We start from the raw sequence: 26,251 nt of genomic DNA, 5'->3' as shown, positions 1-26,251 counted from the left end.
CAGTTTCCTTGGGCTGTCAGCGTAGGATATTACCTTGTGTCTGAATGGTCACTCTTCTCTGTGCTCACTCCAGAACGGCAATATTTGTTCTCGAACAACTACACACATTCATTAGTCAGCTCATTAGAAATGGTCAAAATTAAACTGATGAACTTATCTCAGCTTCTTCCTGAAACTGATCTGCGTGCTTGGACACCATCATCTTGTGTGGGCCAGAAAACATCTGAGGTGGCGGCACCTGTTTAGGAGGTTTAGGACTCGACAGTCTTGATAGAAGACAGCACTTGTGGAGGTTTCGTAACGTGCATCATCAACCCAGGGAACAATGGAAGTGTCATAGTGCTGGACAGGAATCTCCTGTAGCATAAGAACTCCTGTGGTGCACAAAGAGGACTACCTTACTGTTCAGCCATACATTCACAATCCATCCATTTTCTAACTGCATCTTCTGTGACAGAGTACTTGTTTTTTCTTTCTTTTGATGAATATGAAATACTCCAATATTTCCCTTTACCATTCTGGTATATTTGTGAGTGTGTATGTAATACGAATGAAGTGTGAATGACACTTACCTTTTTTGTTTCCCTAAAATCACTGCAGTGTTTTCCCCGGTAGAGTATTGTATTGTATTGTGTTGATCAAGATGGCCACCAGTCACCTGTTTCCTGTTTCCTGTTTGTAGTATCCTACAATGCTCCCACAAATGATCTTAAAGGGAAAGGTTACTGGTGAGCCATCTATAAATAACACATGTAAGGTTATTTGTTTTGTTTAAGTGGATATATAACTCTTGCATGACTCTGTTAAAATGTATAAGTTTTTATGGATGGTTAAATACTTTATTTTGATCAAATTGCCCATCTCTGTTAAATGCCTGTTAAAAAACATGAGTGAGTCCCTTTAAGAGGATGGTCGTTGGAGAGGAGAAACCATAAAAGGGACTGAGAGAGCTCAGTAGACGGGGGGGGGTGTTTTGGAGGGAAGGTGTGCAGAGAGTACTCCTGTGAGGGTTTTTTTATTCCTATTTTGATGGCAATAAATCCAGTTTTGTTTGTATTTGAAGACTGCTGTTTGGGAGTTTCTTTTCTTTTGAGTCAAACCTGGTCGCTTGGCAGGTGACATCTTCCCAAATCAGTTTCACAGGGAAGCCATAGCCTATCCTGGCATTTGGACACCAGTCCATTGCAGGGCACACACAGACAAGCACATTTCCCAGAAGCCAATTAACCTACTAGTATGGGCTGTGGGAGGAAACCCACACTGACACTGGGAGAAGATACAAACTCAAACTCCAAGCAGGTCTGGAATTGATTCCAGGGCTCCAGCCTGCAGGGTAGCACTACGAACCACTGCTCCACCATGTCAGCCATGAAGGAATTATTGTTAATATTGTAAATTCCTAGGAAATCCAAAATTTAAAGACATAAACAGTCCGACTTCTCTCAAAGCGCAGTCTAGAACAGAATTTGGAGCAAAGGATTATAATAGCATCACAAACATACTTAACTGTCTGAATTACAGAGAGATATGAGAGTTCTTAATAACAGTGAAATACAGTATACAGTTTAGCTTGACATTTTATCTTGATCACATACAATGCAAACTGGCCACAAAAGGCTTTGAATAATGTGTGCTAATAGGCCGTGAAGGTCAGTCATAGCTCAGAAGCCATGAAGAAAAGGGAACTCAGAAGTTTGTGTAACCAGCACAGCGTAAACAAGTCCACCCTTAGTGCCTGAAGACAAATACACAGCTCCTGTGTCTGAAGTTGTTAGTTATTCCCTGGGCAGACATTGGTCCAGGATGTTACCAAGTATCAGAGCTAGTAAACATTTAATACAGGACATTTGTTACATTTTATTCATATCAGATATGTTGAAACAAGCCACGGATTTATATATTTTTATCACAAATATGCATATTGATGTTTTAAATCTTCATATTGACACAAGTAGTCTAGAAAACTGACTTAAACAAATCTTTGCTTTCACATTGATATGTAGCCTTGTGAACATGGTCATATTTAAAGAAGACAATTGTATATTGACATTCAGCAATTGAAGTATTAATTTATTCATTCTTTATGCGCTAGACTGTTTCTATTGTTTGCAAATGTGCAGATGATCATCAGAGACAACTCATAAGAGATGACAAGGTTCTTTGATTTTTCTCTGTGATTTTTTTAGACTCTAAGGTGTCATTTGTGGATATATAAAAAGGGAATGAAGCAGCTTGGCCTCCTACTTTTCTAGGAATTTGTAATCCTTTCAAAGGCAAAGAATGATTATTAGAATGACAAATTTCCTTTCTTCCCCTGTTAGCATTTGTGGTGAAATCCTGTTTAGACTTGGTATGGGTAGACCTGTCCGGCCTGAATTCAAATGTACTGTAGGCACCTGTGAGCGGTTTACATAACTACACAAAAGGCTAATGCGTCTGTACTGTAATCAAGCCAGTGTCCCGTATCCTTAACAGAAATCCTTGGAGGTTGAACACTCCCAAGCACAGAGCTGGATAAATACATTTCATCTGTTCACGACTGATCGGCATGAATTTCGTGTCTTACAAAATCCATTCTAGTGTTCTAAGGTGTAGAAACAAGATGGTCAAAAACCTGACTAATCCTGACTAACTGATGACATGACATGTGCGTCTGTTTCTTCTTTCCCCTGAAACACCCTTCTAGCAGAAGAATGTTGAGTGTTGGAAAAAGCAATACTCCAAAAACTTTGCAACCTTCTTAAACAGTTCAAAGGATTCAAGCAGAATCAGATAACTTCTTTTTTGGACACCTTGAGAATAAAACAGAAATTATTACCTTGAATAAATTACCTAGAGAGTAATGATTCTGACTGACAATTTAGATTTAATCCCAAACCTGGACTGCAATTACCTCCAGAGTCAAACTTTACACTGGTCTTTTAATGGGATGGATTGGATAGTCTCAAATCTGGACATTTGTGTGATCGTGTGTGTGGACGTGATGTACAGTAGCCGAGAGGAGACAATGTGTGACATGCATGTCCCCAAGTAGCAAATTACCAGTATGTAGCACATTGAACCAATTTTTCTAAACTTAATAATATCGCAATAGGAAAGAAGGAAATTCATATTTCTAATGAAAGAACGTTCACAAAACCAGGGTGGATTCAAAGTTTAATTGAGCTGAGACATTGGGTGGCTAGACATTAAGTACTTCTGTACTTGTGTTCCAGTGCTGAGTTAGAAATGGAATAAAATAGAGAGGGTAAAGTAAATAGAAGTGAAATGAGCACAATAAAGCTATAAATGTGCCCTGTCAAAGTCCATTCCTCCTCTGAGAATTCAGTATTGCCTTGGAAAGATCGGGCATTAAAAAGGTCAACATTGATGACTAACCTAAGGAAAAGAGAGATGAGGTGTTTTGAATCAAAAGGTATATGATGGAAAAGAGTGTGTGTCTGTGTTTCAGAAGGAGAGGAGGTGGTGATGCTTGAAAAATCACAGAAGGCTAAAGCTAAATCAGATTGATCTTTTTCACCAATACAAAAGACAGCATCTCCATCACATGAAATTATATTGTACTCTTCACAGTGGAGCTACATCAATTATCACCTTGCCTTGACATTACACACACAGAGCCTTACTCTCCCTGGCTCCAGTCCAGGCAGACCTTGGCTGGCCTTGACAGGATTAGAACTGCTCCTGATAAAAGATCCCTGGAAGATCAAATGTTTTTCAGTGTAATAGGTTCCAAGTATTTGGTTAAGACCTAATTAAATATGCAAGACAAAAAGTTGGCAACCTTCTGTTAATGTTCCCATGGCAAAATCCTTTCAGTGCCCTTTCATATACTGTAGGTGAATCTACATTTAACTAGGGACAGAGGGCTGTTTTTACCCCTTAAATGTGGTGCGAGTGAGCACTTATCTGTGTTTGGGTCTGTGCATGCTTTGCGAAGGACTGGCATTCTGACCACGCTGTTTCCTGCCTTACACCTGTTGCTTGCTGGGATAGGCTCCAACTCCTCCACAACCCTGAATTGAAGAGAGTGGTTAGAAAATGGATGGAAGGTCAGATATATGGCCAGTGAGTGCCAACACAGTGTCACATATCTGGAATTCTGGGTTTGATGTTGGTTTCCTCCCAAAGATGTGCCTCTAGAGTAGCTGTCTACTCCAACTTGCTGTCCATTGTGTAAGGAAAAGAGCTGGACACCCCTTCAATTATCTTTCCTGTCAGGAGTGGCTCTGCTACAATCCAGCCCTAAAGCATTATAGCAAGGTTCTGATGAAGAAGCATGATTCTGTTAGTAAAATGCAATATTTCCAACTACAAAAAGTCTCATACTTCTTACAGTTTGCAATAGGCTCAGTGAGGTGGCCAATTGTTTGGAAAAAAACATGCACACAAAGTTGAAAATGTCCTTTTTACCCCTGAATGGTGAAGGACGCATGACGTGTTTACCATTCCAGTCTCACAATGTCACAGCAGTTAGAGTGGATGTAAAGGAACCAAAGACAAACAGAAAAAAAACATCTGATTACAGTATACAGAAGAGAGACTGGAAACGTACTTCAAACACTTTATTAGCACTTTAGACATTGTGAGAGTATTGTGCTTTTGAATCTTCAGATGAGAAAACCACTTGAATCTAGATTAGTGCAGCTTGGCACAGACGACAGTTTGTTCATATGAGTTGTATTGACTGCATGGATTCTGGGCTGGATTCTGTGGTTTCTCTTAATGATTTTTGAATGTGAGTCACAGGGAAGTGCAGTAATAGTCTCTCCTCTGCGACACCTCCTTATTGAGGAACACTGGCATTTTTTTTTGCAAGACTCAAATACTTCTATGCATATTCTGTAGTGTATCAAATAGCAAAAGATGTAACTGCCAAAACATGAGTTTTATGAGAGCTTTACACTCCTAGAGACAACTGATTAACTTCATGAAAAGCCATTGTTCTGTGTTTGAACGGAATGTTTACTAATGAAGCCAATGCAATCTGAATTATGAATCAGAATTATGATTCTTTAATGGTGAATCTCCTCACCAGCAGTTCCAAATGATCTGCTGAACAGGTGCTTCTTTGAGGGGAGAGACGCTGTGGATCGTAGGTCAGAGCTCTAGCACACAACCCTGGCTGGCAGTGCGTGACCAGGTTCAGCAAGATGTCGTGACACGGTTATCCAGACCATTTGTGATCTCCCACGGATCTCAATAGAGACATTATCATCATTATTATCATAATCCACCTGGTAGAGTTTATCAACAAAAAGCTCATCTGTTACAGAACGGTTTCCAGGACCTTCCTGATGGACAGATTTGTTGTGAGCCTGGAAAAGAACACCCCCAACCCCCCAACAAAAGCATGCCTGCGCATCAGAAGAGGGGTTGAATTCTTAAACACATTCTTAAAGTCCAACAGGAATTGAGGCATTGAGGAAATGAGGCACAGAAACTGCAAGTCCTGATTCACGCTACATATTTTGTGGTGAGCCCCTGCCTGTTTTGAAGCCCCAAGGCCTCAAAATCCTACTGTCACACCAATGTATTGTAACTCCAAGGCCTAACTTGGAGAAGAAAACGCTATTGGAACAGATCTTTCATTGGCTGATTTTTGACAAAAGACTGGTTGCTTGTAAAGAACACGTAAATTTGTCTTCTCTTTTCATTTTGTCTCATTCTTGCCTCCTCCAAAACATCTATACATTTGCAGCTTCCCCTTGGTTAACTCTTCACTTTTCATGGGCGCAATGCACACCAGGGCCTCCTCACCCTTTGGCTGGGTCAAGTGGGTTAATCAAAATTTCACTATACCTACTATATTTCACAACACTAAAGTACACTAAATTACACTAAAGTTTCACTGTACCTACTCCACTCAATAAATGCATCTATTTTTTGGGTGAAATTTATTCTGAAGAACTTAAATACCTTAAATATTAAAGAAAGTAAGAGCAAAAGTCATCATGACACATCATTTTGTCCATCAGAAGGGCTGGAATTATTGAAAACACATAACTTAAGTGAATCAAAAGAACTGTTATAACTCATGGCAAAAAACCATGTATCAAAAGAAAGTTTCACATACACTTGCCAGACATCTGGTTACTAAGTTGTATCAGTACAAACATATTTTTTCTATTAATAATATTGCAAACATTTCTATGTTGGCATAAATCAATTAATCAATTATGAGTCTGATCAAAGCAATAGGATGAAGAACTTTAGAAATGTTTAATGTGATCCTATTTATGTAGGTTCAAACCAGAGAATGTAACAGTATGTAACACAAATGCGTTCATGTAATGCACACTAAAATACTTCACTAGTGAAACATACTGCATTCTTTCATTTCTTTTTAATCTAGGTCTATTTGCATGCAGTATAAATGCAGCAAAAATGTAGATGATTTGCTCATGGTTTTGGTATGAACATTTTTTAGGATTTATGGTGTATTCAAAGGGCTCACAGTTGCAATGCATTATGAGAATATATAGATGTGCCAAAAATAGAAACCTCGTTAGAGAGTTCCATCCCCTTCAGCCTAGTGAAAATGCAAGAGCAAATTAGTATTAATTCCCATAATTCATAGATCATATCCGGACATACTGTTTACATCCTGTAATTCATATGCATATGTTAATTTATATTAATGTAGAGGTTATAAACGGCCAGGAAAAACAGACTGAAAATGGGTGGAAAAGGTTACGTTCTGACTCTTATATTGGAAGAAGATGTTTTTGAAAATGGATGAATAACTGTTTTTCGGTAGGTGCTCCATTGTCCATTTTAATCTCACCTTAAAAAAAACTGCTGATTTCCCTGAACTCTAACCTGATCTTGTGAATTAAAGGCCAGGTACTTCGATACCGTTCATTCCAATTTCACTGTAAACTTGTGCCTAAGCAATCTTTTACGGCCCCATGCCAGAATGAGAGAAATCAGCAGCATGTGTGCTGTACTGTGGGTTGTCATTGTTGTCTAAACTGCCCAGCACATTGTAAGTTTTGAAGTGAAGCCAAATGTGATATTGTCTTGATCTGTGTGTTGGACAAGTTCACAATTTAGTTTCAGCTTCCCTAATAAACTTGGAAGGTAAACTGTAAGGTGGTTTGAAGCCTTTCGAAGAAGTATTTTAAATGTGAAGTGTTTGTTCCCTAATCTTTGGAGAACGTAAACAATACGTTGACTATTAAATGACAACTTCAAGAGTTTGAACGCTTTCACAGGTTATTTTAGTTATAACCAAATTATATTCACAGACACCAAGACTCTGGTGAAAGTGGTATTTTTGTTCTGGTCTACATTAATTGTGGGTTTCCTGTTTTTTCTTAACATGGAGCATTTCCAATATAAGGAAATTGAAAAAGCTTTGTTTGCCCACTGCCTTCTATAAGAGTGTTCAATGACCTTAAGTGGATGTTTATATCATGGCTATGAGAGATAAGTGCTTTAGGGATATCTTAGAAATGCATTCTTGTTTGTGTTTTGTAATGCGCTGCTGCTAAGCATTGATGGCACTTGCGTTCACTGTTTTTCAATCGGCCCATGAAGGAAGTTTTATGTCCTGTCATTGTTAACTTAGCATTGTTCACTGAAATAACAGTCTGTCAGGGTGGAGGTCGATTCAAAAGAGTTTATATTTTAGAAAATTGAAGGGATCAAAGGAACAAAGCACAGATCTAGAGACAAGCAGGTACATGCTTTATCTAATGTATGTTATGAAGAGGTTTGATGGCTTTTTAAGAGCACACATTTCCTATTAATTATGGGAATGTGAATATTTCTTGGGTTATGCCATTTTACAGAGTTGTGATGTGGTATCGTCTAAAGAGATGTCAAATGTAACTTTCACTTTGTACACAGAAAAGGTGGATTTAGAGGTTTCTTTAAATGATTCCACCACCGTCCTAGAATTGACAAAATGGTAAAAGATAATAATTTCCGAACTCACAATATAAACTTGAATGGTTAAAGGGTATTGCTTTAAATTGTCTATCATCCAATTGTTCTTGCTGTTCATGGTGAAATAAAAGATTATTCAGTAGGTGCTCTTAAGATACTGAGCATTACAAGAAATGTCCTCATCTTACCAAGCATGTTTTCAGAAAAATGAAATATGTGAATTTTGAATACTGATTAAATGCTTTTGTCTTGAGATTGATTAGTTCTTCAATCTTGATTGACTATCATTCACTCTTTTGACTTCGACTGTTGCATGAGCGCTAAGTCAGCTTGTTAGTGAGTGAGTTGATAGAGTATACAGTAGGTGATAATGTGATTTAACCAGTCGAGTGTCAAGCTTGTTGAAAATCAATTGGCAGAAAAGGGCCAATACGGCCCACTTATCAGGAAAATAAAGCCTTCTTGCTATCAGTGTGTTGGAGGCTAAACAAAATTAGTGCATTACTGTCTGGGATGTTCACAGAAATTAAATTCTAACCTGGAAAATGGAGCCTTCTTCAGGTGTGAGCAAGAACACTTGAAGAAGACTCGAAACGTTGTGTCTTCTCTTTTCAACATGGAATAAACCTTTTACTTGTTCCTTTGCAGCCTACCCATGCTGACACAGCTACCCACCTGAACTCCTTGTCTACAGGTAGATGATTTTATAATATTATTGATTTAGAGTTTGCTTTTAACAATTTTTGTTCATTTTCTGCACAAAACAAGCTACAAACCACCCACGTTGATGTAAGTGCAGGGCATTTGTATGCAAAGCTTCCCAATTCATCAACAAAGGAAGTGTGGAAAGATATCAACCATGGGCAACTAAAAAACCGGGACTGCATGTATGATGTGCAAACATGCAATATATTTAATGTAAATTCAAGAGGAAAAAAAAGAGGCAGGAAGTTAGTTACTCTTTTCACTTAACCAACATGAGACTGTATATAAAAAAATAAGACAAATTATTGTATTTTAATCACCAGAGTTTTGTTGATGAAAACTAGTATTAAAGCTTTGTCTTCAAGAAATGGGAGAAATGTCCTAAATATTTGAAGAATGTCAATTCTGTATTCTCTTTTCTTTTGATCTAGATAAAATAGTGATTGCGATTTCCATTATTAACGAGGAGGAATGCCGAGGCCAAAGGAATGATCATAACAGCACATTTTGGCCCAGTGAAGATCTGGGCTTTAAAGCCTCTTGGCAGGGGTTTGTCTAAAGGAAAGTGTTGTCTTGCCATGTTGCCTTGGTGGAAACTCACAGCACATACAGTAGATGGAAGAGGTAGTCCAATTAAACCTCAAAAGTACACGATTTTGTACTTAACTGAAATTTCCTAGAACACACATACAGAAATGTGAGTTCTCTTTTAAGCAGAAAAGGGGGAATCTTTATAAAATCAATTGTATTTTGATTTCTTTTTAAAATCCTGCCCTGTTTTAAGTATTGTTTTTTATGTTTGTGTCATTTTAAGTATTTTTTTCTGAGTTTTAACAGTGTAATGAAGTTCTGATGAAAGGTTAATATGCACAGACTGGAAGCAAGTAACTCCTTATGAGGGGCATATCTGATATATCCTCTGTCAACATTTATGATGTACTTAATGTTTAGAGTGGAAACAGAATACTAGAATATGCAAATACAGTATAGCTATAGAACTAAAGGTCAGGACATGATAATGTAACAGCTTTAAGGCTGTTAAGATTAGATAGTTATAGTTTCATTTTTTTTCTAAAAAGAAATCTGCAAACAAATCTGCTAACAATATTAGAGTGATTTGAATTCCATTTTGAGAGTTTAATGAAAAATGTGTTATGAATTTTTGGTTTTTAAAGAAAGAGAAATGCATTTGTCATTTTAATTAGCAACTCCTATATATAGATTTTTATTACAAAGGTTCTCAAAGTGCTTTAGAGAGGGGAGAGGATACCCTTCATCTACTACTGCAGTGCAACGCCTGTACACACCAGATCAGGTCAAGAGGTGAGCAAAACATCTAACCATAGTTAGACATCTCTTCTAATCATCATTTTGGGAGAATTCTGAGCTGACTGGCACCCTCTCTGGATTTGTGAATGGAACTGGGGAAGCTTTTTACAAATGCCCTCAGGTTTATCAAAATAGCTAATGTTTTTGAGGTAAAACAGCAGGCAAACCTCCTTCTGTAAGCCACCCAGGGCGAGGCCTGTCATGGTATGGTATTAAGTGTACTTCCTTTGCACAGGTGTAATATGGGAAAGACAACTGCAGAGGACACTGGACACGCTGACACATAACTGGTAAACCCTGACATAGCCACTGTCGAGAGATTTGCATAGAGTGAAGAGATTAAGAGATTTTATGCACAGCAAATGCTTTGAACTAAATTTCGAAAATAAGCCTTTGCTGGACAACCTGCTTTGCAACAGGAGAACTTTTTTTTTATTATTTCAGGAAATTTCATCTTTCTGAAATCTGTTAGTATCCTGTGACTGTTACAGTATATGACTACAGATTTTGCAGGTTGGTCAGTACAAAACTGCAGCCTCTGTCCTGATTCAGTTTTCAGCCACACGTGGCAATGCTGATCTGCATTGTACAGTATATGATTTCAAAACTGTACAAGGATATTCATATATTTACATACTGTATAGTGGTCCAATTAATAAAGTGGGCTATTCATATACAAGTATGTTGTATAGGGTTTAATCATTAACATTACTTTTTATATTAGCACACTTATGTCATAAACTTCATTTGAAGGCTTATTAGCGTGGTTAAACCTTCTAACAACTGTGACAAAAATGTCACTTTTTTCTAGTTTGTGAAGGAGCGAGTAAAAAGTTTAAAAGCATTAGGAACATAGGAAAATGACCCAGATGCATATCGCATGTTAAACATTATAAACTTAACTTGAATTAATGACAGCAGTGCTCTCTTGTTTGTACGAGACAGTACCCTCGGTGAAATGTGAGAGCCCTCCTCTACCCTGTCACACAGTAGACTACACCCCTTTTTTGTTTTAAGAACCAGTTGAGGCTGAGCTTCGCCAGCAAAAAGCAGAATTTACTACGTTAACCCTGGCCACTTGAAGCTAAATCACACTCCAATTAGCGTGAGGTTACAGGGCATAGTTTTGTTCCTTCACACAGCTTTCAACTGGACAGTTAAACCGGGAAATTGCAGTTATATTGACAAAACAAGGGTGTTCAACCCACCAACACGTCATACTGCCCTGTCATTCAGTTGTTTTAATTGAAAACGTTTCAGATCTTGAAACACTGGCATTTATTAGCAGAGGAACTGCTGGCTATTTCTTTCTCTGTAATTCCATTTAATAAATCATAATGTTAAGCGTCACACATCAAACAGAAAATCTGTAGCACGATGACAGGAGATTACGGTTATTTTAATGCCATGTTTTCACCTAGTATTCATGTTTCTTCCTACCTCCCTAAAACATGCAAGTCAGGTTAGAGCTTTGTGGTTTGATACCACTATAATCGGTACTGCGGCTGAAGAGTACGTTTTCTTTCCCTACCACTATTGTATACGGATATCTCAGAAATCTCATTTAATCATGTTACTGCAGTCCCTGCCATTTGTGATCAATATCAGTTACTTTCGCGATATACTATCCAACTTCACTGTCTGTCCTGAAAACTGATCCTCAGATAAGAGTGAAACTACCAGAACAAATTTAAAGCTGGAGATCCATCCTTTCCTCGTATGAAAAAATGCAATAAATGAAACAGGAGAGGCGATACGCGATCTAGTTTACTGTTACTATCATCAGGTGTGAACGCATCGTTTGAAATCAATTTAACCTTGACATAACAAGGTGTCACTTTTAATTTTGTCAAATCCATTTTACTATTTTTCGATTCATTTTCGTGGTTATAATGCCGTGAGGCTAAATGTAAAACCGTTTAACCTGTAACGACTTTCGAAAGGGAATGGCACAGGGTCATATGAATCTGGGTTTACCTGAAGAAAAAGAAATCTTTTAACAGAAAAAAAAATGGAGAGTAAATCAATTTGAACAAAAATGATCTGGATCCCACTGCATACTGCTCGTTTCGTGAATGCCCTGGAATAAACGTTTGCGTTTTGTGCTATTGTACATAACCTTGTGTCCTCTTCCAAGCTAGTATTACGCAACGTAACTTTATCAGTCTATGTACGTTTTACGTTTTTCTTTTGTGGCTCTCCCGGTTTTGATAGTTAAGCATTTACTTTACTTACGTATTTTAAAAAAAACCCAACAGTGCTCATTGTTCGCACTGACACAAAGGGGTGCCCAACATTTTACTATAATGGCAAACTTCCACAAAAGATTACAGGGCCTTTTCGCTTTTCGCACATTAACCATTTGATGGAGCCCCGGAGCCTGCGAGAAGCGAGAAGGAGGGAGGAGAAGCGAGCGGGTGTCACGTGTCCACACGCGTGTGCGGTTCCGAAGTCAGTCTGGTTCCAGAAGCCGGAAGGTCACTGATGCCAGTTGCTCGCGCTGTTGCCTCAGGAAAACGTCACGCTTTGAAAACTGAACCTGTTAGACTATACAGTGGAAAATGCCGCTTTCTCCACCGGCATTGATAAATCAACGAACACCATTTACAGTAACATACCTTCAGCTCCTTTTCATCTGTATCATACTGTATCACTGAGACCTTTTTTGTTAATACAACAGCGATGTTCCTAAGCCCGGGAAGGGGAATACGACCATTTCTAGTACATTTTAAATCACCCTCTGAGGGTCTATATAAAAACGCCATGTCGGTTATCGAATTACTTTAAATTCTAGAGGTCCTGCCTCTTTAAACCCCGATACTCGTTTTGAACCAAACCCCAGCGCTCCGGATTTGCAGTAGTGAAGCGAAACATGTTAATTGGGGGAGGGGAGAGTGATCATTTTTGAGAAACGAAGATCATCTGTCATCTGTCTTGGTATAAAGGACTGTGTCTGATTTTTATCAAATGAAAGATAATAAAACTGTAACCAGAGAACCTTAATTGTCAGATGTGTAGTTAAAAAAAAAAGCCCCACGAAAACGCGTTTGTGTTTCCTCCCAATCTTAATACATGGCTGTAACCGTGGCTTGATGTAAAGAATTAAAGTCTCCAAGCAAGTGTCGGGATACCCTTGACACGCCACAGCGTGGCCGGCGAAACACAAAATCGTTTTATTATTAAAATAGTACAGTATATTCTTCACGGTCTACGGTAACACAGTCGAGCAGGGCGGAGCTATGATTTTTTTTTCCACCTCACACGGCTGTGTTACGCAGGAGAAAGTGTGTTTTGTGATTTGCCAGCGTAGGCCCTCCCTCTCCTGAAGGTAACTTATTAAAAGAGTTTGCGGGCGGAGTCAGGTACCGAGAGGGATATATTGTGTGGGGGGTACGATACAGTCACCCGAGTCCAACTCTGTCCTTTTTGGAATTGGCAAGAAAAGAGGGGGCAGCTTGCACTCTGCAAGCTACCTGGGGGGGGACAATTAATTTTTTTTTTCCCTTAACGAAAAGAATACGATCCAACTCAAAGGGACTTTTTGTCTAAAAAAAAAAATCTAATTCGAGAACAAACACACAGAAAATGGCAGGGGCAAATAAAGAAGGTGATGGTGGCTGGAAGAAGTTTATCTGGGATTCGGAAAAGAAGGAATTGTTGGGACGTACGGGCTCTAGCTGGTGTAAGTATCCGCTTTGGCTTGACAATAATTTGGTCGGTGTTTCATTGCGATGCCGGCAACTCCAAGCCTCCTGCCGAGGCAAGGCGGGCGAGGAGATCTTGTGTTTCCTGTCTGCGTTTCCTGAAAAGGGTGACTGTTGAACACGAGGAGAAATGGCACCTGTTTGATTTGACCTTTACATCGGTTGTTTTCCTCGGTCCCAGCTGCTTTTGTGTTTTAAAAATAACTCGTAGACAATGTGCATTTTCTAAGGTGCTCGGTTGGTCGAATGAGGTTGGGGAGAGCGGAGGTGAACACGGCTCTGAAAATTTGCTTCTTAATCGGATCCTGTGGGACTTCGGTGGAGGGGCGTTTTTTTTTAAATTTTTAGATGTTAAATCGCGTCCTTCAGTCATGTTCGTGGCAATGAATTGCCTCCAACTTAAAACGACTCAAGCCTCAACGCGTGCATGTGCATTTCTCTGTTGGTGGGAGAAAAAGGTCACTTTGAAGGACACACGATACGATGAAGGCTGGCATTGTGCTGGGAACATTGTCACACCCAGTTTCCTCCCAGGACGTCCTTTAGGATCCCATTTTGGGGGGAGGGGTTGGTGCCCGATTAAGGGTTAAAAATAAGTAGAAATAAGGCGGGTGGGTGTTAAAGACGCGTTTCAGCTGTGAGAAAAAGACCAAACCGATTTAAATTCGGTTATCGATAGTTATGTATTGGCCCCAAGAATTTTCCAGAAACAAAGGGTTAAAAATGCATCATAGTCCAAGGTTACTCAAGGTGATCTGGCCTAATTCATGGCACCACGAGAGGACATGGCACGTCTCGTGTTGCCGTGGAAAAGGATCTGATGTCACCATGCATTACAATGGCAATTGATTAATTCACCCAGTATTTCCCTTTCCTGGTGTGTTCGCAAGCCCGTCTTTCGCGTATCTTCAATGTCAAGTTAAGGATAAAGGACTTGTGGTGGAAGAGGAGATACTAGTGTGAAAATCGTTAGCCAGGGGTGCCTAAATTTAGAGGCGATTCGTCTTTCTGGGGTAGTTCGTATGAAATGAAATTCCATTCAGTGAACGGTTTTGGGAAGAAAAAAAGATGCCGAAAGAAAGGAGTTCATGTGTTTTCCAAAGTTAAAAGGGGGGATAGAGACGAAGATTGGTGACTTTTGCCTAGGTTAAGATCGATTTTTGTTTAAAGCGAGCGCGTTTTTTTACATGTTTTTTTAACTTCTTAATCGTTCTCCGCACATGCGAGTATTGATGTCCCGCGTCATACGTAGCGTGGAGAAATCGTGTGTAACAATCTTTCACATAGGTGCTGTAACTTGACGTAGAAAAGCCTTTGGCGTACATTTGGGGGTAAATCTGATTTGGCTTTACGGGGAGGGTTATAGAACTTTCTCGTCCTGACTGTTGCCCCCTTTTGAGCGCCCGTTGTGGACAGGCATGTGCAATTGAAAGTGACGGGGAACCCCAGTAGAGCCGGCGCTTAAGGCGTCATTATGACAGCTTAGGCCTAAACCCTTCTCTACGTCATTAGCTCATCAATCCGATGAATTGATCAATAATGCTTTCCTAACTGAACCGTTTACATTCAACCATGCAAACATTTCCACTAAGGAACTGGGCTCTAGATAAGAAATGCAGAGATGTGTGAGCAATTATCACATTGGTATATGGAAGCAATCCAGTCTCTGTGGGATCTTTGAACTGATGGCCTGAGAGAATTGCATCATTTTAATCGTTGTCTGTGGAAAGTAAGAGCTTTTCATTGACGGTTTGTTCCAGGTTAAACCAGTATGTGCACAGTAAAAAAAAATCTCCCTAATGCTGTATGATGTATGCATGTCCTTAAAGGATTAGGAGATTTTGAGTTTTCAGTATGTCAAGGAGATGAACAACCTGCTTAAAACAGAATTACTTTAACACCTTTCTAGGCCCGTAGCCTGGAAATCTAATCATTGAAAGGTGCCTGTGATTGTTTTGTCTGCCTGTGAGCGCGTCTGAGCTGTCAGAATGCAGAATGCATTATGGTTGGGTTACAGAAAAGCTGCACATGTAAGGCTTATCAAATGTTTTAAGGTGGGAGGAGTTTTTCAGAGAATGCACAAGTGGAGAGGTGAAAGGATGCTCTGCCAAATATTTGACTGGTTAAGCTTAATGAAGAAGGGGAAAGAATTTGATCCAATGAAGAGTTTGATTGCATGATCCTGGTGCCTTGCAGGTGTGGGGCTTAACATCTATGCTCAATGCCATTTGTACAGTATAGAAAGAGCTGCAAAATATTTCTCGGGTGTTACTCGGGACCTGTGGGTTTATCAGAGATTTTGAAATGACACTCTTCATACCTTTGTCACCTCCGAGAAACCACTTTGGCCGATATTGTGGTGACTAAATGAAATCGCTGTGAATGAGTATATAGTCATTTGCTGTAATGCAATTTGATCCTTCCTGAAATAGGGTCTTCTGTTTCAAAGCACATTACTATTAAATCGATATAGATACACGTTACATTGCGTTAAGATTATGTAGTCAGACTCCAGTTTTAAAACAGTGTTTGAAACACCCTGATTGGCCTCCTTTTTCTCCAAAAGGTGTGTGTCCATTACATTTAAATATCCTAACTCATTAGTAGTCACAGTTTTTTTTTCCCTTTTAGCAGATACTGTAATGTGATTCTCCTCTTAGGTGTGCAGGGTTGTAGACTTTCAAAGCAAAAATAATGCTTTGCAGTAGTATTGTGCACATTTGTTTTTCAGTCAATAAATAACAGACCTAAGATCCTGTGTACTGCACGTATTACTTGCACAGAAGCCCTCTGATGTGTGCTGCTGGATGAATTACTATGCAGCGATCTTTAAGAAAAATTACAAATAAGAGGCCATTCAGCCCCTGTACTGCATTTGGTTACCAATAGCTAATTGATCTGAATGTCATTCAGTCACTTCTTGAAAAGAGCCCCGTTTATCTGCTTTGACAACATAGCTGAGGAGCTTGTTTCATGACACCACAACCCTTTGTGCGACAGTCTTGATGCATAAGATCCGATCATTACTTGCTTTTATAAAACGCGGCAAAGGTGTCTTTCCCACAGATCAGGAAACAATAGCTTTCAAAAGTATGGACTCTTCATTATTAGGGAAAGAATGTAGTCCTCAAAAGTCTGCATGTATCATGAACCTCTGGAAGAAAGATTACTGCCAGACAGACCTAAATTCTTGTCTTAACAATTTTTCTTTTCTTTCCTTTTTTTTTTTAGCCAAGATCCTCTTGTTCTACTTCATTTTCTATGGCTTCCTGGCTGGTATCTTCATTGGAACCATCCAGGCTCTTATGATGACCATTAACAGCTATAAGCCCACCTACCAGGACAGAGTTGCACCCCCAGGTAAATGCATTCTAAAGATGTGTTGCCTGGTTTCTTCTGGGACTGATTCTGATCGTTCTCTGGTAGTGGACATGCTGTGCAGCTCCATCAGCACTGTTTTGATGAAGAACTTCATGACTAAAGACTCTTTGCCCTCAATATCGTGTGGAATGTGGGTCTGGTGATTTTGTAGGCCTAGTGAAGGTACTTTTAGTGTGTATAGATGGAGTAAGATGTGTGTTCCATGTTGGTGATGGCTACATTTTGTTTTTTTTTTCTTGTGTGGATGTTGCTGATTGAAATTTTGTAGGGAACCCAACAAAGAATTAATTTGGAGGGCTAGAGTTATAAGTATAGTTTCTCACCCCCCATCCAGGTTTCTATCAAAGAACCCTTGAAGCTGACAGCTGTGATGGTAGTATAACTAAAAATGCATGTACTGTAGAAAAAAAATAGTTTTTTCATCGAACCATCTACAAGTTGTAGTGAATGGAAAAATCCGTCACTCCTTCCCGTTTTTTTTTTTGATGATGCTGCTAAATAGTCCTGGGTTTTGAGTTGAGAATTGAACTTTTCAGCTTCGTCGGCTAAATTGAGTTTGTCTGTGATTCTCCCATGTTTGACAGAAATGAGCACTATACTGTATGTGATTCACAGGGTACCTTTCATTAAATGTTTGTAATTGGAGGGGAAGGCTGTATTGCTCAGCGTCGTGTAAATTTGGTGGGTGTTGCTATTACCGAACCATGGAGGCTGATTCTGTGTTCAGTGCATTTGTCATCAAGGTCATTTCCTTCCTTGAAGCTTTTCACTCCTCAGTGTGGCTGTGTAGAAACCGGGGCGTGCAGCCATTTTATCCACATCCATACAGCTACTTCAGTGAGCTTTTCCCAAGAAACCCCCCCCCCAGATTTAATAGTGTTCTCAGTCTTAATTGTCTTTCTAATTTGGTAGCTCCACTTTCATACCTTTTCCACCTCCCCCCATCCTTGTATACTTTAAGACCCGCAGTGGTCTCTTAAAAAGTTCACTTTTTAGACACAAAAACAAAATGTTAAGCCTCTGTATAAATGCGTACTGTAATCCTGAGGCGGCGTGCTGAACAATGCTGGTCTAAAACAGTGAAACCTTTTGTATCGTTTGGTGCCTGCTTAATCATTCCTGGTAAGTTTTGAGCTGCTTGGTGATTTGTATTAAATTGTTTTTGTTCTGATGCCAGGAGTCTTGCAAAGCCTAGTAGTAAGGGGTCCAGCCTGTGCCAAGAGACATTTGCCTGGCGCATGCTGCTGCTGCTGCCTCTCTCTTATTGATGTTTTTAGCTTGCATTGTATGGGCTGGCTTTCTAGCTACTGAGTAGTTTGCCTGTCCGCCATTTCCTGTAGCAAAGTAGTTAAACTGTGTAGGTCAGCCTACCAAGGCAACCAGACAAGGAGGTGTGGATTAGAGTGTGCTGAAGTGAGTTTCCATTGGTGACTTGATAAAAGAAGTAGCTGTCAGACACTCGTGCTGCCTAAGTCCCGCCTCACAATTTCAGCTAAAAGTTTCCATTGTGCAGAAAAGCACATGAGCGGTGGGTGTTTTCACAAGCTGCAACTGGAATAAAAAAGCCATGCTGGTTTTCTTTAGACTGACTGGTGCATAAAATCCACTTTCTGCTTTTATTAGTTGAAATTGGAACAGTTTTTTTAAAACTAAGTTGGCATTTTAAGTTATTTCTGTATGTGTGAGGGGAGAACATTTTCTGTACACTTTTTCAAACTTCACTGTTACAAGCCCGGTTTTCTGTGTGTAAATAAACCTCCCCTTGTTTTTTTATTTAGCTTTAAGAAAGGTGTATCAAAAGCTGTACTAGACAAGCTTTTGATAGTTTTCACTCTATTGGATTTTAATCCTTTGTAATGTGGCTAGGTAGGAGACTTCATCAAAGCTTCCTTTTAAATTTGGCTGATCACAAACCTCTGAATTTTCTTGGTGCTGGCTAAAACCAAAAACTGAATTTAAAGCACCTGCTGAGGCTTAATCTTCATCCATTAAAATCAATTTTATGCCCTTTCATTGAGTGTGGTTTAAAGTGGCGGGGGGGAACATAAGCATTCCTCTTAAATGTGCTTCATGTTTTTTATAAACGTATCTGAAAGTGTTTTAATATAGCCTCTTGTCAACCAAGTCTTAATTTATACAGTTATTTCAATTATTGCCTCTACGCAGTTTGTGAAAAGATGAAGAATTGGCAAGAAAATCCAGTAAATAATCAAGTTTGGATTACTTTTACATAATTCAGAATGAGTCATGTCACTGTAGCAATGATAACCACAACCCTGTTCACTGCCTGGACACGGCGTACTGATCACTCCTAGTCCTGTAAATGTGGTCCTATCTAATTTCCAGTTGGAACATTTATTCGTAGATTTTGGACAAAACCCCACCAAGAGTGTAACGGAGTCACAGAACGTACAAGTTAACGTATGAAGAAAGTGTCCGATGGACTCCCGAGTGCAGCCTTACTGCACTGCGACCAAAAAGAGGTGCCAGCACCCACTGGACACTTGACTGTAAAGTCAAGTATCTGTAGAGTTTTTTTTTAATTTAAAATGGCATATTTTTCCACAAGTATTGACGCATGAAACCACAAACAATTTTTTTTTCCATTCCTCTTGTGAATACGTGGTACCATATAAAGAGTGCGTTGCTCTTTGGAATACATGCATTCCACAAGTTTCTCCCTGAAAAGAGATGGAACCCTATTACCCCCTGTAAACCAACAGAAGCTGCCTCCTGGCTGCCACTTGGAGATGTTAATCAGGGACTGAATGCAGCTTCTGCACAGAATGTAGATAACCTTTCTCGTTTCTCGAATTGTTAACCTGTTTAGGGTCCTGAGAAACATCTCCCAAGACTCTCTCTCTCTCTAGTTTTTAAATATAGATTAGAAATGGTCTGCGGCTGGAAAGGGGTGGGAGACATAAACTCTCTTTGCTTGGTTTAGTTTTTTTTTTATAAACTTGGGCTTCTGCTGTTGACTTTTTCAGGATTAACACACACCCCTCGTTTAACCAAGACTGAAATCTCCTTCAACCCAAATGAAGAAGACTCTTACAGAGACTACAGAATAGCCATGAATAACATCCTGAAACAGTATGAGGAAAAGACTCAAATGGATGACATGAAGTTTGAAAACTGTGGTGGTAAGTTTTTCGTAATGCGTTTTTTTTTTTTGTGAGGGTGGGTGGTTGAGCATAATCGCAGGACACTGGGTGTGTAATTTAAGCTTTCAAGGACTTTGAAAATAACGTTGTCTGGGCGTAGTTATTGTGGAATTTCTGTAGAAAGATCTCTGGCTTTGCCAGGTGGGTATCTCACATTGGCCATTGGCTTCATTGAGCTCAGTTCTCAGTGTGCTTATTTATATCTGCTTTCTAAGATTTGTAAGATACTGGGCAGCCTGTCAGTTGCTTGCCTTCTGACATCTGTAATTGTTCGTCCTTCCCATGTAGAGCACCATCTGTACTGCTGGAGCCTTAAATTTGGCAACTCCAGATTGGATGGGTGTATTAAGAAAAAATCTTTAAGGTAAAATAAATCCTACGTGGAGGCAACCAATATAGATACTCCTAAGAACAAGAACAGTTGTGGCTTTATAGGTGCAGTGTGGCTCATTTCTGGAAAGGAAATACAGGTTTGAAAGGATGGAAGGTTCATTTCCAAATCCTCCTTATAAACCTGGGTCTATAGGTGGTATCCATGATTGATCTAGACTTAGACTGCACCAATATTGTTGCTTTCTTTTTAACCCTATCCTGAGGGACCTTTACACAGGAACAGACTTTTTTTTGACAATGAATTTTTATATTGGTAACATCCCACCGTTTCAACATTCTCAATGAAATGTTGCACTGATGCAGTAGATATCGCCAAGTCTTGGATCAAAATTGTGATGTGTTAAGTTGGTTTTGGGTTCCGTTTGGCATATTTGGAAATTGGAATTCAGTCTACTTGTGAGCCAGACTGCTTTGAGGCAATCTTGATCTGTTTAGCTGGTGAATCAATATAGTTGCCCGTTAAACCTTAATGTGCAGATCAATTGACCTTGGTTGCTTTATGTGGAACTCTGAAGCATATTCATTATTTAGGCAATATCAGTTTCAACAATGACTCCACCAGCAGTATTGGTGGAAACTTGTCTGACCTCTGAGGAATGCAGTGGCAGAACATAAACCATTTATGCCCTTGTATTTAGGGGTAATATCAAAAAATAGTTGTACTAATGGCTTTGATATTCATGAGAAGTTACTTGACTTCTTTTAAACAGGTTGGTCATGGTTACCCCATGGCTGAAGTGCTTCAGTCAGCCGTTGTATCTGTACATCCAGAAAGCTGGAATTGAGCTTTGGGCTGCCGCAAGCCTTTAAAGTTTTGTTTTCCATCACCGTCAGCTTTTGATTTTCTTTTTAACATTGGTGCCACTACTTCATAGAAACGTATAACGGCAGGATTCAAATCTTTTCCAACAGTGTGCAGTTCTAAAAGGTAAAGTCAGTATCTGCGAGTACATAAAAATAAATGCATGTTGATTCTTCTCCCCTGGGCCTGTCTGCTGCAATAAGCTTGATTTAATGCCATCCGTAGGGCTGAACGTATGTTGCATGCAACGCAAGTGTTTATCAAGTGCAGTTAAATTTTCCTATATGGGTCTTTACGATCCATATTCGTGATGGTAGTATGCCAACATCTTACAGTGCAGATATGAACTTAACATTCAGACGTTCATCCTTTTGCTGGCTAATAGGTGCAGTCTATTGCACCTAGTGCTTATTCACAGTATTGCCAACACCGGCTACTGCTTCAAGCTTGTATTTAGCTAAATGTTCCGGAGAACATGGACTACTAGTTTTATAAATCGGCAGTTGTTCCACACTCTTTCTGCACTCTATTTCACAAAGCCTAAAGTCTGAGTTGTGTAAGGAGTTTATATGAAGGTTGATCTAAGTGGTGGATAGGTCTAAAACCTGTGGCAGTTTGTAAAACACATCCAAAATAGATACACAGGCTTTACATCCAAAAGGTAATACAACTTTCCCTGTTATAAGGAAAGCTTTTAAATAACTTGTACTGCACCTACAGATTGGCAGGTTGCAGATCTGCGGTATCCTCCACTGTTCACCATAAGGTGCAAGTTTATTAGAAGGAATGCTGTTGTAATTCTTCAACGCCGTTGAACAATTTATGTTTTTCAAATCCGATTTAGCAATTTGTTTTTTTTTTTTTTACTGCACCAAACTAAAAACTAAAGTTTTAGTACAATTACAAAGAAAATCAAAGTATTAAAGGTCCAGTAGTCAGACCTGATTTTATTTAAATCCCTAGATGTGATCTTTAAATTCTCATGCAAATAAAGCATTTATATCTAAAGACATTCTGGGGGGTAAAACCTAAGTGGCATTAACATTTCTAAGCAGACCAATAATCATATTAAGAGTTTTCACAGTGAAGTCAGCTACGCTGATCTAGTTTGGTGTTCCAATAACAGTGTATTATGACATTGCTTTAAGCAGGAAAGCTTCAGCACTACCATGGACCAGCAGGAGTAGCCAAAGTTAAGGGGAGGACAACTGGTCTTTGGGGTCCAGAATGCTGCATGTGTTCCAAGTCTCCTTAAATTGTAAACTTTCTCACCTGGGACATGTCAGATTGAACCATTTGAAGGTTAATCTGGACGAATGCATCCTTTTTCTACAGCTTTAAGCTTTTGGAGATTGAAAGAAACTTGGAAAAACATGCTAGATCCTGAACTACATGACCTGGAATTTGGGAAGCCTTGCACTATGCATTGTGCATTTCTTTGCATGGAACAGGCTCTTAATCTTGAGTGAACCATGCTATGTCTATTCCTGTATTTTAACTCCGGGAATGTCTGCTTTAAAAAGGAAAGTATCTTTTAGATGGATAGGAGACCAGTGCATTTTGTTATGCACTTCGTGCTTGCAAAGTTCTTAGCATGAGTGAGCATCATGCTGTGCATGTCATTCTTTGATCATGACACCGTAAATTGATTTTTCGTAGAGCAATAGCAGTAGTAAACTGTAATTATAGGGTACATATTTTAAACTGGTTGCCCAATGTTCTGATTATTCATTTAGTTTGGAGCCGGTTTTCTAATAGACTTGCACCATCCTAGTGAAATGCTGCTCAAGAAAGAAGAATATTGGGCTTTTGGCTTCTGTCCCTTCTTGATGAGATGAACCCATTAATAGTCCAGCGATATCTTTGCTTTAAATTTTAGTCATACCCTTTAAATGATCTAATGGACTGTCCAGAGACCAATATCTCAGAATTTGTTTAGCAAAATGTGAACTTGCCTTGCAGGATGCAGTTTGGATTCTCAAGGTGAACTGTCCATTTTCTGATTGAAGTTGTCTCCAGTTCTCCAGCAGTGTTTTCTTAGCCCTTTGGTGCAATTTGAAGGTTGCAATTTTAAATTGCAAGACTATCCCTCAGTATTTAACTTTACCATAAAGGGTGGTGAGGATTTTCAAAAGAAACCAAAACATTTAGTTGGCAACTACATGAATGAGTGGTAATTTTCCCGTCATGTCTTCACTCAGAAATCCCTTCAACCTACATAAACCGGGGAGACTTAAATGCAGATCAAGGAACAAAAAAAGCCTGTCGTTTCAAAAGATCTTGGCTTGGAAACTGCTCTGGCATAGATGACCCAAACTTCGGCTATAAATACGGCAAGCCTTGTATGATTGTCAAGCTGAACAGGATTGTGAACTTCAGACCAAAGGTATGCTTATTTTTCAACTCGTTTGCATCTGGGAATGTTTTCTGGGTAACTGTGGTTTCCTACCTAATGTAACATTCAGAAAGGGCTGGTTTAACTAATAAGAGCTTGCATGAAACTGAATTTGGTGGTTCTCATTTATGTATGCTTTGGCAACTATTCTAACGGACTCTACAGAAGAATGGAAATTCCCCCATTTTTAATTCTGCAATTCCAAGACTGTTTCCCGAATACCTTTCAAATGTGCATTTCCATAAATATTTTTGAACTTTTCCTTCTAGCCTCCAGCAACAAATGAGAGCATCCCAGAAGAATTTCGTGACCGAGTGCAACCTAATATCATCCCAGTTATCTGCACTAACAGGGTAGGCTGCGGTCTCCAAATTGGAGATAATTCTGAGAATTATAACTTTTTTTTTTTGTTTGTGTCTGTGCAAATGTGGATATTTCAACTATAAGATGAATTGACATTTCTATATTCCAAGTCATGTCACTACTCCCCTATCTACACACACTTGCGGGGTTTAGCCATGTTTTATTGGAGTGCATGGTCAATTTAATAGTTTTTAACTTTCATTAAAAGATCACAAATTAAATATTCTAGTGTTTAAAGCCTTGGTTATCAATTAATCTTTGGTTGAGAGTTTTGACGTAACTGACTTTTTAATGTTCCTCCTCCTCTCCTCTGATCTGTCCTCCCACAGAGAGAAGAGGATGCCGGCAAGATTGGGTTAATCCAATATTATGGCTTTGGTGGTGGCTTCCCTCTGCAGTACTATCCGTATTACGGAAAGCTGCTCCATCCCCAGTACCTTCAGCCACTGGTGGCGATCCAGTTCACCAACCTGACGTTGAACACTGAGCTGCGCATTGAGTGCAAGGCTTACGGACAGAACATCGAATACCACGAAAAGGACCGCTTCCAGGGACGCTTTGATATAAAGATTGAGATTAAGAGCTGATGATTGCAGCCGCAAGCTGCGCCTTCTCTGCCACCTCCCCCATTTCAAAAACCAACAAAAAAAATTTTAAAAAAAATTAAACACAACTAGTCTTGAACAAACTGTCATAACATACGGGACCTACACTTAATCTGTATGCTTTACACTAGCTTTTCTGCATATATCTAGGGTTAGAATGTAAATTCTGGAAAAGAGTAGCAATAGCGTGAAGTATTTATTCTACTGTAAATGACAATATTCCTTGAGCCATGGGACATGTTCATTTATTACTGTAAATTATAATTCCACTACTGATGTAGCGAGCAGTGTTTCTGTCCCCTAAGTATTGCTGCCTTGTGTGGTTTTAAATATTTTTGGAGTGTACAGTACTGTAGTCGCAAACAATGGTCCTTTCCAAACCATGTTGTAATTTCTGTATTTTCTTATGTGAGCAAGCTTTAGCGGTCCAAGGTGTATATATATGTATACTTACTAACTGAAAATACTGGCATGGTACGCTCTGATCTTAGGTCCATGTGTGAGAAAATGACTGCACTCCGTGGAGCTCTATACCTTCTTTGTGTGTCTTAGTGTTTGATTGTGGGAGAAATTTTACATACTTATTTTCTTTTCCATCACTTAAATGTGGGATGAAAGATTTATTACACTTTTTTTGTTTGAGCCTTTTACTTTCTTCCATTTATGCTTCATTTTGTTGTAGATCTGTGTGGAAGGCCTGTCGGACTCTTACCTTTATGGGTAATGGTGTTAGATCAGTGCTTTTTTTATTTTATTTTTGCTGGGGTGTCACAGACTGTGATGCATCTTTCTAACGAATGTTTTAGCCATTTTCATGGTGGAAGAATTTTATATTTATGCAGTTGTACAATTTTTTTCTGCAGGAAAAAGTGTAATGTATAAAATACCAAAGTTGCTGGTTGAAAATTAGTAGAAATCTCTGAAGCAATGAAGTACCCCCATGTTAGAGGATGTTTTGTTGGTGTTAAAAGTGCAAAGTAAATGTTGAACATCAATACACTTGTCCGGAGTCCCTGTACTCTCGTCATTTATTTAATCTGGTTAAAACTTTGGGAAAAATAAAAATTGAGAATAGAAAAGCTTTGTGGTTTTTATTTGACAAAATAACACTGAAGTATCTTCATCCATCCAGTATCTTGAAAAAGTATTGTACCTGTAACAAAAAGTGAAGCTGAGTCAGCAAACCTGCCTATAATAACTTGGTTGGAATTGAGTAGATTATGGTATTCAGTACAAGAATTACAGTAGTCTACTATTGGTATTGACTACCTGTACTCAACTGAGACCTTATTTACCACTATTTCACATTGTCTGTTTTTAATAAACATGCAGCATTATGTAGTTCTCATTGGAGTTTTAAATTGGAGATAAAATCATTATCATATTTCAGATAGCTGTCAATGTTTTGTATAAGCAACAGGACAAACAGGTGCTCTCTGAACAATGCGGGGCACTATCTTGCAACAACAGCAGTTTAATATTCTACAACGTAGCCCGGCCTTCCGTTGGTGAAAATG

The 26,251-nt window shown here is 39.1% G+C and overlaps 2 protein-coding genes across 4 annotated transcripts in view; one reads left to right on the top strand and one right to left on the bottom strand.

The window, feature by feature from the left end:
* Positions 1–13,295: 13,295 nt before the first annotated feature.
* Positions 13,296–25,813, top strand: atp1b1a (ATPase Na+/K+ transporting subunit beta 1a). Its single transcript, XM_006639147.3, has 6 exons — positions 13,296–13,609; positions 16,863–16,991; positions 20,000–20,155; positions 23,573–23,757; positions 24,036–24,119; positions 24,459–25,813. Exons 1-6 carry the CDS (start codon positions 13,513–13,515, stop codon positions 24,714–24,716), a joined length of 909 nt encoding a protein of 302 aa, XP_006639210.1. The 5' UTR covers positions 13,296–13,512; the 3' UTR covers positions 24,717–25,813.
* The window catches only part of nme7 (NME/NM23 family member 7), an 80,129-nt gene continuing 79,688 nt past the window's right edge, over positions 25,811–26,251 (bottom strand). For all 3 annotated transcript variants that reach the window (XM_015364196.2, XM_015364195.2, XM_015364194.2), the window contains one exon: positions 25,811–25,887. In XM_015364196.2, the coding sequence (XP_015219682.2) occupies positions 25,855–25,887 (33 nt within the window). In that variant the 3' untranslated portion in view covers positions 25,811–25,854. The remainder of the gene's footprint in view (positions 25,888–26,251) is intronic.

Source organism: Lepisosteus oculatus, chromosome 15, assembly GCF_040954835.1.
Source record: "Lepisosteus oculatus isolate fLepOcu1 chromosome 15, fLepOcu1.hap2, whole genome shotgun sequence".
Lineage (NCBI taxonomy): Eukaryota > Metazoa > Chordata > Actinopteri > Semionotiformes > Lepisosteidae > Lepisosteus > Lepisosteus oculatus.
The sequence above is the reverse complement of the archived record's forward strand: the minus strand, read 5'-3'. Positions and strand labels throughout refer to the sequence as shown.

Coding starts and splice junctions, on each gene's coding strand:
- atp1b1a (XM_006639147.3), top strand. CDS start 13,513: ATGGCAGGGGCAAATAAAGAAGGTGATGGTGGCTGGAAGAAGTTTATC. Junction 13,610..16,862: donor ACGTACGGGCTCTAGCTGGT/GTAAGTATCCGC, acceptor TTTTTTTTTTAG/CCAAGATCCTCTTGTTCTAC. Junction 20,156..23,572: donor GAAGTTTGAAAACTGTGGTG/GTAAGTTTTTCG, acceptor GTCTTCACTCAG/AAATCCCTTCAACCTACATA.